Source organism: Anneissia japonica, unplaced genomic scaffold, assembly GCF_011630105.1.
Source record: "Anneissia japonica isolate Jap-2015-1 unplaced genomic scaffold, ASM1163010v1 scaffold2756_len2360902_cov194, whole genome shotgun sequence".
Lineage (NCBI taxonomy): Eukaryota > Metazoa > Echinodermata > Crinoidea > Comatulida > Comatulidae > Anneissia > Anneissia japonica.
Genome location: NW_022719050.1, coordinates 849,684 through 861,099, shown reverse-complemented (window position 1 = coordinate 861,099; position 11,416 = coordinate 849,684). Strand labels below are relative to the sequence as shown.

Below are 11,416 nucleotides of genomic sequence, written 5' to 3'. Positions count from 1 at the left end.
ATATAACGGAGATAAACTCTAAAATGTCTTGCGGTAATGTTATAAATTATAACTTTCGGATTTTTTGAGAATTGTAAATAATATTGCATACATATAATAATGTAATGACATTAAAAATTCGGGTACATGCAACCTAAGTTTAATATTATTAATAGGGAGTTTTCGCAAGCTTACGATAACGAATACAGTTACGTCATCTACCCTGTCGCAACGAAGGCGATTGATGTCTTTTGCAGGAACCAAGGATCATATTCAGCTCGTACAGCATATTTTCAAGAATGTTTTAGGCACGAATGATGATAATGATAATGACGTATTCGTTTTCGTAAGGCTGCGAAATCGCCCTAATATGATACTATTCTTACCAACAATCATACGTTACTTCATCCGCTCCTAGATGAACAAAATCATCTGAAAAAACTTCAACAATTTCCCGAAAGAGATTTCTTACGAAAGTGTACGTCTCATTCTTTATAGGATTTATTGTTCCCAGACGTCCAAAGGGTTCTCCATTTTCATAACACATTGTTATAATTTCAGGATGAGATCTTCCCCATGATTCCATGTGACCGGGGGTGTCCAATTCAGGAATAACTCGAATGCCTCTAAGCCTCGCGTACTCGATGACACGGGTGACGTCATCAGGTTTGTACACTTTTAACTGAGGATGATACGCACCCTACAATCGTAAAATAAAACATAATACACTCAGGTGCTGACGTTGACGTCGTAATAGTGTGACCACATTTTATATATCCCTGATCCACGCATTTTTAGCGTGTAACTGTTGTTGTGCAGTCATATATTACTACTGCACGTGCTCTTAATAGGCTATTATAGGCTCCTACACCTTAATGTACGCGCCTAGTAAATAGATAGGCCTACTATAATAAGCAATAATTATCACATTTTGAAGACACCCGTAAAAAATACAACTCGAAGAAGCCATTATTTCCCGGTTTTAAAAAACTCTATAGAAAAATTAGTGCATGCTAAGGCTTACAAAGAATTTAAACATTAAACTTACAAAATGTACATTCTTATATAGCCTATCATCATTTTATAGACGAAATATTTTCTCACTATAAAAGATCTTGCCTTTAAAGAACTAATAGATTTAATTTTAATCTTTTTCCTTGTTGCTGTTTTTTAAAAATTTTATTGACATTTTTACTACTTTTAGCTTGATGTATATTTATGTGTTTTGTTTTGTTTATAGAACATTTTATTAATATTTGTTTTGAATTAACTTTAATGTTATAGTAATTAAGTTTACTTAGAGACAGACCCTCTCGTCCAGCTGTCTTGATTGCTAATAAAGAATAAAGAACAGTTTTTTTGTCGATTTATTAAAACGTTTTCTTTATTTACTAGTTTAACAGGTTTTGTTGTTTTCGAGATTTTCGTAAATGCAATTTCAAATGTTTTGGTAGTTAGAAAGTAACGTTTATAATGATGTCATCGCCACAAATCGCGTTTGTAAAATAAAAAATAGAGTTCGTATATGGGGAATTTTTATTTGTAGGACGTTGCAAAGGTTACTTTCTGAGTTTAAAACATGCTGGTTGGCACTAAATTCTGAAATTAGGCTTCAGCAAAAATATGTAATTGTGCTTTGGCAACTCAAGACTAATTATATCCTATTGTTAGAGCTATCAACAGTAACAAACTATACAGTATTCTTTCCAGACATTACGGTCTATATCGGCTCCTTTTCTACCAACCTTTTCACTAAGCTCAGGATAGACGCGGCTTACAAACGGAAATGCTTGATGATCAACGAGGTGCCAGTGAAACACGTTAAACTTATTATATGACATAGCATCCTAAAAATAGAAGAAAATCGTTAAAAAAAACTGATGTGGTAAAACTTTGCTTTATTAAAGTGACTCTCTCATCCACTTTCGTTTATCCATTATAATGATATGTTACTATTCAATAATTGTCATAGCTTATTAAATACCTAGAAGGCAGTGGCGTATCCAGGATTTTGAAAGGGTGGGAGGATGGGGTGGTGCTGAATATACATCCACTTAACTTTATGCAAGGCTCTCACCGAGGAGCATGATACCAATGACCATGACTACACTATTAATAATTGGTTGTTAATGTCTAAAATACGGTACGTTACCATATATTTTCATTAATTTACTGTTATTTCTTTTAAACGTTTAAACAAAAAGTGGTGGGTGGGGGCTAAGGCACCGTAAAAGCCCCTTTGTTACGTCACAGCCAGGGGACTTGAATTACAAATGAGGAGAGGCTGGCCATTTAGTCAAAACTACGTTAGTACCCAATTCCTGTGAGGTAGTGGTGGAGTCTGGATTGACCAGTGTGGTTGTAGAGTAATGACTTTAACGTGGTAGAAGGTCACGCAAGCGAAGCCAGCGTTATTTCCAGGCCTTTGGGATGAGTCCAGGAAAATCGGTGGGGATTGAAAGCCTAATACTAAAAATATAATCTAGTGATTTTTTAAAAGAGGTTTTTAAATTGAGTTAAGAATGCCTTGATCCCCGAAAATATAATTAAGCCCTTTACTTTTGTTGGTATTTTGAATTGTTCGTGTTTTATATTCAAATAAAAATAATTAAACTAAACATATGAACTAAAAACTTTATTCGGGTTGACTGTTAAATATTGGAAATGGTGATGGAAACTACAATGATACCAATGTAGACAAACGTTAAAACCATGTCACGCTATACTTACCAAATGCTTTAGGATGATCGGTAGTGGCATATAGTGACGTGCTGTGTCGAGAAGGAATCCTCTATGTTTGTATCTTGGGTAGTCAGTGATTGAGGTTGCATTGATCATATACTAAATATAATATTAACGAAATAAACGCTTATGCTCAGTTTGACTATTCATGGGGAGAGATATTATGGCTTATTATGGCCTAAAATTGTGCTTTAGACTACAATATTTGTGATTGGCAAAAAAAAATAACGTTTTCAAAAGGCAAATTATTATTTTTGGTCGGACGACAAGTCGTGGCGTCAGACGACGGGAAGAAAATGCCCTCCCTGACCCCCACCCCGCTGGCGCCACCACTTTATAGCCCAGCTGATAAGTATATAGGCCTAAGCGATACTTTTGTAGAGTAAATGGAAGTACTGTAGGACTTCTCAGCTATTATTAGCTATTATTTTTGCTGTTCAATTTATATTATAACAAATTTAAATATATTAATTTAACAAAACTATACAGTGACTGGTAAAACAACACTGTAAACCTACCTCGCCCTCATCATCGAACTGATAGACAAGCTGACTAAACGTTTCCAAACCTGTAGAAGAAACACGGTATCGTAGCATTTGCCCAATTTAATCAAGTTAAGTGGATTATTTAAATTTATTCACATTGTTTAAATAAATAAAGGATTACACTCGTTTAATTGTTATCTTGTTAATGCGGAATGAAAATGGGGGATTAAGCTCCTTCAGTCCCAGTTTTTAAATATTAAAATAATCTATATCCTTTTAAAAGTTTTCGTTATATAATTTATATATATATTTTATATAATGTATGTATGTTGCACTTATAGGATATTGCAATACATACACATTTTATATATGTATAGTAAATCCAATCTAAACTTTCTTAAGGTAGACTTAACGTTAAAACATAGAGGATTACGTTACGGATGAGAAAAGCTGCTAGATTGATTTCTTAAGGTAGACTTAACGTTAAAACATAGAGGATTACGTTACGGATGAGAAAAGCTGCTAGATTGAGAAAAAATCACTGCCTTACCTCTAAGAATACCCCATACTTCATTTGCAGTTATTTTGCCTTTGCCATTCTCGTTTATTTCAAGTTCATCTGAATGAGAAATTTAACAAAGTATTCGAAAATTCTTCTGATCTTTTATTCGAAATGCTTATTTGATTAATTTCATGGATTTTTTATTACAAAAAGAAAACCAAAAAACTTCAATTCCTCCTCCAATCCGATAGTGTTAGTACCACTTCCGCAGAACGTACCTCTTGGGGCTGTGGCCAAGGGGATCCAGGCGAGGCTTCGGTATACGTCAACGGAAGCTCGGGTATAATGTAATATAACTTTGACGCATCTAAGCCTACGAGACAAAACATCGACAATGCGTAAATCCTAAACATTTTTTGGTAACCACTTGTTCAAATTTAGTCGTTACAAATATTTTTCTCAAATGGATACAATCCACAATAACATAATAGATATAGGCCTATTGACATAAGTATCGACCTTTGAACTTAATATAATTAGGTCTTAGTATACAAATTGTTATTGTTAGCTCCATGGCGTTAACTAATCTGGGGTCTGCACGTAGCGTTAATAACGCCACGAAGGTGGCGTTGTGAGTGGCGTAAGTAACGCCACTGCCTAATTCACACACAAAGGCGTACTATACACTACGCCAGGCTTACGCCGTGTGTGAACTTTAGTTCAGAAGCTAGGACAATGGTTTTATAGGTGGAAAAAAGATCTGTAACACGTTTTTGAAGATATGGGAAAGGTTTGATGTGGTAAATGGCCCATAATTCCCAACATTTCCTAACAATGTTTGACGTTTTCTTAACCTTTATAATGAACCATAATGAAGATGTATTCGAGACCACTCTGTGTATCTGAAATTTGGGGTGGTCTCGGGGTTTGTTTTAAATGAGAAACCTTCAAATACAGACAACAGGCTTGAAGTGGTCTCCAAGCAGCATAATTGGAGGGTAACCGAACCTGAAACCTCTAAATGAAGACCGAAGATAAAAGTGGGTCTCAAAAAGACAACATGGGACAACCATTTATTTATTTCAAAGAAACTTTTGTTTGCTTTTAAATCCTTTTTTTCACCAATTTAAAGCTGTTTAAAACATATTTTTTAAAATCTGAACAGCATACGGTAAGGTAAACATAACATTGACACTTTATTTGACCAAAGTTATGTTTAAGTATGCAGGTGTCCATCCTTTACATAAAGAAAAATGTTATTTTCTTTTGTGTTACTTGGCCATTCCTTAAATTCCCAATTTTCAATAAGCAATTCTCCAATGAGTTTGAGAGTTCCTCGTGGCCAAGATAAAGTGGGGGATAGAAAGTCCTGTAGCTAAACTCGTTGATCGGGGTAGGGGCACCACGTACTAGAAGGGCCACGCCCACCTCAGTAACGCTATTTTTGGAGCTGAATTTGAATGGCAATGCACCAACCCCTTTTGACTACGTGGCTGAATATCCACTTCTTTTCACATCAAAGCGAATACCAACAGGGAAACACTCAGATGACACTCTCCTTTCAAATCTTTGGATGATACCATTAAATCAGGTAACCCATCTTGACCAGAATTCCCTAATATTTTTCACTAATAATTGTTTTTGTTACTATAAAAAATAATTTGCTTCTATTTTTAATTATTTACATATCTTTGATTTTAGCAAGGGTGAGGGGGCAAACATTTAGCAGGGAATTTCCACCTCCCCTTGGCTACGGGGCCGGGGTATAGCGCAGCAATTGAATGGCTGAAAAAGAAAATTAGAAACATATTACTATCAAATTAATTAGGGATAAGTAGCTGATTCAAGATCCCTTTTTGGCAATAGCTGCCAACAGACTGTTGTAAAACAATTACTGAATATTTTATGACAGCCAGTGGCCTAAAACTTTTTTTTTTCTTTTAAAAAACTAGCTTTTCCAAAGATAATACATTTAAGAAACCTTTATTTATAATGATAAATTTATGAAAATACATCTTTCATAATTTTGAAGTTCAATTTTTCAAATTAAAGAGTATTTATTGTTTAAAAAATCTTGAATCTGTTTGATTTTATTTTTAAATGTGGTCTTTAATTGTCATTTTGTCACTTGGTACTTCTCTCTCTCGAATTAGAGGGGTCTCACAATTAGAGGGTGAGCTCGTGTTTGTGTGAAAAGGTCAGTACCAATACCAGGAATCTCTGTAACTGAGCATTGCTCCAACAAATATTACGGTACTAATACTACTGTATATTTTACGAATGATGTTCAGTAGGAAAACGTGTTACTCTCAAATACCCTACAAATACCGCTCGAAAACTCTACCAAATATGTCCAAGACGTACTTTCTTTGATATTTTAGTAGAATACAGGTAAAGGCAGTGAATATTATTATAAATAACGTTATAGTAAGTATACAATAAGATAAAATAAGATATAATAGAGTTAGGATGAATGCAGAAGACTGGAAAACATCTTTGAAAATGCAGTAAAGCTTAAGGTGATCTCAATTTTTCGAACAATTGCAAAACCTTCAGTATAATGCTATTTTAAATAATCCAAATATAATACAATAACTTCACTGAACATAAACTACAAAACAATAAATCTAGGACAGGAGGCCCTTTAACCATTTAACCAATTTGACCTCATAAGGATAGACCCAATGATGGCCTATTTTAATGCCATAATTGATTAGGCAATTTAATAACGTATGCTATTTGTAATTGCCTCTTGTTTAATTGCCACTATTGATTAGTTATTAATCATAGTCTACATTGACAGGGAATCATTATTACGCATAATTGCACCAATAAATAGTAAAAAATACAATTATGAGCCACAATCTAGCAGAGCAGGCCTTTAGGATGGATCCCTCATTTGTGTACGCCGATAAAGAGTTTAGGGAAACTGTAAAGCGACAGTGGGCTGAAATGAGATATTTTTACAACAAAAACAGTGATTTGGCTACTGATAACGATTATGATGATGATGACAAAGCTTCCGACGACGACGTTAAGACGTTTGTGAATCTCGTGAAGCAGCGCATGTCGACGACCACTGCCCATGGTATTCCGCAAATCACAAGTGCCAAGACAACCCGGAGAAAGTTTTCATGGGTACTTTTGTTCTGCTTTGCCGTTGGAATGTTTTTCTGGCAAACACAAGAGCTGTTGATTCAATACTTTAATTATGATTTTGACACGACTGTTGAAATTAAATTCAGTCCAAGGTTAGACTTTCCCGCGATAACCATCTGTAATATAAATCCAGTAAAGAATGATCGCCTGCAAGAATCAAATGTTACTGATCTTAGGCAGAAATTTGACCCGACGTATGTTAGCCATGACATAAATACAACAAGTGCACTAAGACAGGAACGCAATGCTGATGACGAACCTCAATATGAAGGTTCTGATGAATCAACAAAACAGGTCAGACAACATTTATTATCATTTTCGTTTGTTGTTTCATCATTATCAAAAATTAATATTAGCAGCTTTGGTATTATTTATCTTCTCTTTCATTATCATCATCTACATTATCAATGTCACCGTCATAATTATAACTACAATAATCCTGATTATCAAAAATTATCAGGTATATTTTAATATATTTCGCAATCATCATCATCATCATTAAAATCGTTCTCATTCCTACCAAATCCAAACCAATCCAATTCAAAATTAGATTTAGGGAGCATCTAATAATTTTCTTATTATTCGTTATTAATATCATCATCATCAGCACCATCATTATATTGCCATCATCATTTTTGTCGTATTATTATACAGCCATGGTTATGTAGGAGCAGTCGGTGTAGCGGTATTGTGGCCCTGGACAAGGCACGTAGTCGTAGCAGTTATTATTATTTCTATTATCATTGTTGAAAGTTATGACATCATAGGCATTTATCATTTGTTTGTTTGTTTGATTATATTTTATGCTCAAAATCATACAAAAGGAATAAAAAGTAGGAAAAATGCACGTACAAAGAAACCCCATTCAAAAAAGAAAAACGCCAGAAAAGGTTTAAAAATTCAGTTCAAAAAACATAAACGAAAGGAAAATAAAGACACAGTTTTCAGCCGGGCACTCACTGCGTCGTAAGACGGTCGTACGACCGTCGCAAGACGAATCCACATCTGCTTCCGGCGAGCGACAGATGACGCAAGGCCGTCTGCTGATTGTCAGTGGCAGTCTGAACGGATCCTCATTAAAAAGCGATCCGTTGGTTCCGCGCTGTCGCGTGCGTTCGTCGTCGCGTTGCCGTCGCGTCGTCGTCGTGCGCAACCGGCTTTACACATCAAAAAAAAAAATTAAAAAAAAAATTACCCATCAGACTAAGAACCACGTCGAAAGCAGACAGAAAGAAAAACATGAAGTCAAAGGGAGTATTGGATGACCATTTAAACCTTAACATTTGCTTCCAAATTAATTTCTTTAAAAAAAAAATCTTTGTTGAAAAAAAAATTATCTGGTTGTTTGTAATAGTAAGTTTTAAGGTTATTTTTAATCAACCAATAACGGTGAAAACGTAATTACAGATCGTTTTATACTTCCGTCTGGCAGGGGAATGTGCGATGACGGTGCGCTGCTTTGGAATAGCGCCACCAACATTAGGTCCTACCTAATGGTACAGTTACCGATCTAAACACTCATTTAAACAATAATTATTTATCGGATCGGAGCATCGGAATTCCGTACGTAAAAGACCTGTCAGAACGGATAAAAATCTAGTCAACATCAAATGAACACTTTCTTTATACCAACAAACTCAGATAGAATCTCGTTCACCCCAAAGACCAAATCGCCAAAGATAAAACTTGCAGAATGTCTACCAACTTCAATGCCAAAAATGTTCACAAGCATACATAGGGGAAACAGGGAGGGCTTTACACACACGCATTAAAGAACATCGCACAGACACTGAGAACAACACGGAAGGTATTTTAACCAGGGCTCAAAGATCGTCAACATCATCAATTCAACATAAATCTGCACTCACTGATCACGCACTTGAACAAAACCATATCGTAGATTGGAATGCTGCGGTCTTACGAAAAGAGGGTGATACACAAAAAAGGCAAATAAAAGAGTCAATAAACATCAGGAAACATGTAAACACCATGAACAGGGATGAAGGAGCACATGATTTGTCTAATATATATGACCAGCTGCTATTTAAGAAGAAGGAGGGGGGGGGGGGATGAGACCTGACAGGTCTCGAAACGTTCTGTAAGTACGTTTTCACCGTTATTGGTTGATTAAAAATAACCTTAAAACCTAAAAAAATATCCTAATGCTTTTAGTCCACTTTTGTTCATGGTCTTAGTTACTGGTGTTATTGAGTCCTTATCTTTTTATGGGCATTTGAGTGATCTCGATACTAATACGTTTAGTTAATCGGTTTAAATCTACTTAAATATCTTATAAGCTCAACATTATTATTTCTCTGCGACTTATTTTTATCTTTTCAAAAAGTTTCTCCAAAGATGCATAAGAAGCATTAATGACATTTTGAAATTCTCTAGCCATTTTAAGGATATGTTAAGTTCAATGACGATAGAAATACTACAATGAATGTTATAGCAATATGATTATATAGTGCTTTGGGAACTTTCTCTTTTACAATTTCTCTTAAACTAAAAATGTGTAGCACTAATTGACGTTTGATAATATAATATTTCCTCCAATTGTACATAAGCCTACAATGTTGTTTCTTTCAAAGGTGTTTCTTCTTAACATAAAAAACAAAAATAATTATTATATTTATTATCATAAATAACTCAAAATTAAATGTGATTATTATTGTAGCAACCAACGAATTGGAACGACTGGAATAAGTTATTGGAAAACAAGACAGCATTTTATTCACTACCGACAACGATAGCATCAGAACAGGCAACACTAGTACGTATACTGTCGGACATGACTAACGGAGAACGGGAGTATTTAGGACACCAACTGAACGACCTTCTAGTCAATTGCTCGTGGATTGGCTACCCATGCTCACCACAGTAAGTATTATAAAGCTCACTACGACCATAACTCCATACTACGATTGAATATTGTATTGGCTTTTCCTGTATTAGCACGTAAGTGCACATGTACTATCGCCGTGGTTTTTACCACTTTTCCCGAACAGCTAATAACAATGCTCTTTGTATGTTCTGTCTTTACCAATTATTTCATTGTGAGTTTAATGAAAAAGTTAGCGTTTTCAATGTTTGGACGCTGAGCACAGCATCTGGACTCCATTTGGAACGAATAAACATTTTTTTTAAATCATGTTGGTTGCGTCTGTCAAATCATAATAGCAAAATTAGTATAAATACGTAATCGATCGATGTTTGGTGATGAATTCATTGGTTGGTTGGTTGGTTAGTTGGCCGATTACTTGGTTGATTGCATGGATGAATGACAATGTGCCATTTTTTTTTTCAAAAGAAATTTCAGCAGATTCCTGGATCCGTTACATGGTAATTGCTATACATTCAATCCACTTAATGCGTCATACGCAGGAGGAGAATACAAGACCACGTCATTCGCAGGACCAACTTACGGTAAGAGTCGTTATCTCCAAAATAATAAAAACATAAAAAATAAATAATAAAACATAAATCACCATACATTATGTAGAACAATAAATCTAGTTATTCATTATGATAAGCTGGCAAAGGTACTACAGGAAGTTATCATTATTACGGAGCTTGTCATACAAACCTTTATTCATAATTCGAGCTCGTTGCATAATCCATAACATCTCATAATTTCTTAAATATTTTCTTAACAGCTATATTGCATCGGAATTAACATACACAGAAACTAATACTAACCTATATACCTTAACATATTGCCACCAAAATTAAAACTCTGCCACCAGTGGTTGCCGAGATAATAAAGACAATATGGCTTACATTGAAACGTGTCAAAGGTTAAAAACGGCGTTTCCGGTCATTTTTAGCATAAATTTTCTATTAGAGTAAATTGAAACATGAATGCTCCAAACAAATTGACTCCATAATTAACTCTCTACCACCAGTGGTTGCCGCAATACAAGGACCTTGTGGCTAAGACCTTGAAACGTGTCAAGGGTCAGAAACGGAATTTCCGTTCATTTCTTAGCGAAATGTTACAGAGCAAATAGAAACATGAATGTTCCGAACAATTTGGCACCACAATAATTGTGTTAATTATTAACACTACCAACTGAGGTTTCGGAGATATAAGGACCCTATGGCTATGACCTTTGATCCTGATCTTTTGATTTTTCGACACATTTTGAAAATATGTTACAAAGCCAAAAATGATTCTTTGACCACCCTGAACCAATTTCTGATGTGAAATTCGCTGGATCTCAAAGAACGTACAAAACCTGGTTTGGGTTCAAGGGTAATTATTACACTTGAATTGTGAAAGAATGGAAGCTCTTATTATAAGAGCTTCCATTCTTTCACAATTTCCAAGTTCCATAAAGAAATTTCTTAAATTAAACCAATACTCAGTGTTATTTAGAATCTTTTAAAAAGGGTGTGGGCTTTCCAATAATCTGTTATGTTCTCTGCAAAGTTTAGATTCCTTTTACAGATCTGCTGGAAAAGTAATTTCTATTTTTACTCTCAGAAAAATTCTTGGCTTACTCAACTTAAATTGAAATTATCACCCATTCTCACTTTTTTTTTTTGG

At 34.9% G+C, this 11,416-nt stretch overlaps 2 protein-coding genes across 2 annotated transcripts in view; one reads left to right on the top strand and one right to left on the bottom strand.

Moving 5' to 3' along the window:
• The window catches only part of LOC117110741 (beta-hexosaminidase subunit beta-like), a 9,824-nt gene extending 6,005 nt beyond the window's left edge, over positions 1-3,819 (bottom strand). The window contains exons 1-5 of the mRNA XM_033253528.1: positions 3,757-3,819; positions 3,240-3,289; positions 2,710-2,820; positions 1,725-1,826; positions 366-679 (exon numbers count right to left, since the gene is read on the bottom strand). Coding sequence (XP_033109419.1) covers positions 366-679; positions 1,725-1,826; positions 2,710-2,817 — 524 coding nt within the window. The 5' untranslated portion in view covers positions 2,818-2,820; positions 3,240-3,289; positions 3,757-3,819. The remainder of the gene's footprint in view (positions 1-365; positions 680-1,724; positions 1,827-2,709; positions 2,821-3,239; positions 3,290-3,756) is intronic.
• A 2,769-nt stretch (positions 3,820-6,588) lies between these two features.
• The window catches only part of LOC117110749 (amiloride-sensitive sodium channel subunit alpha-like), an 11,215-nt gene continuing 6,387 nt past the window's right edge, over positions 6,589-11,416 (top strand). Inside the window, exons 1-3 of the mRNA XM_033253543.1 lie at positions 6,589-7,161; positions 9,545-9,747; positions 10,178-10,293. Coding sequence (XP_033109434.1) covers positions 6,595-7,161; positions 9,545-9,747; positions 10,178-10,293 — 886 coding nt within the window. The 5' untranslated portion in view covers positions 6,589-6,594. The remainder of the gene's footprint in view (positions 7,162-9,544; positions 9,748-10,177; positions 10,294-11,416) is intronic.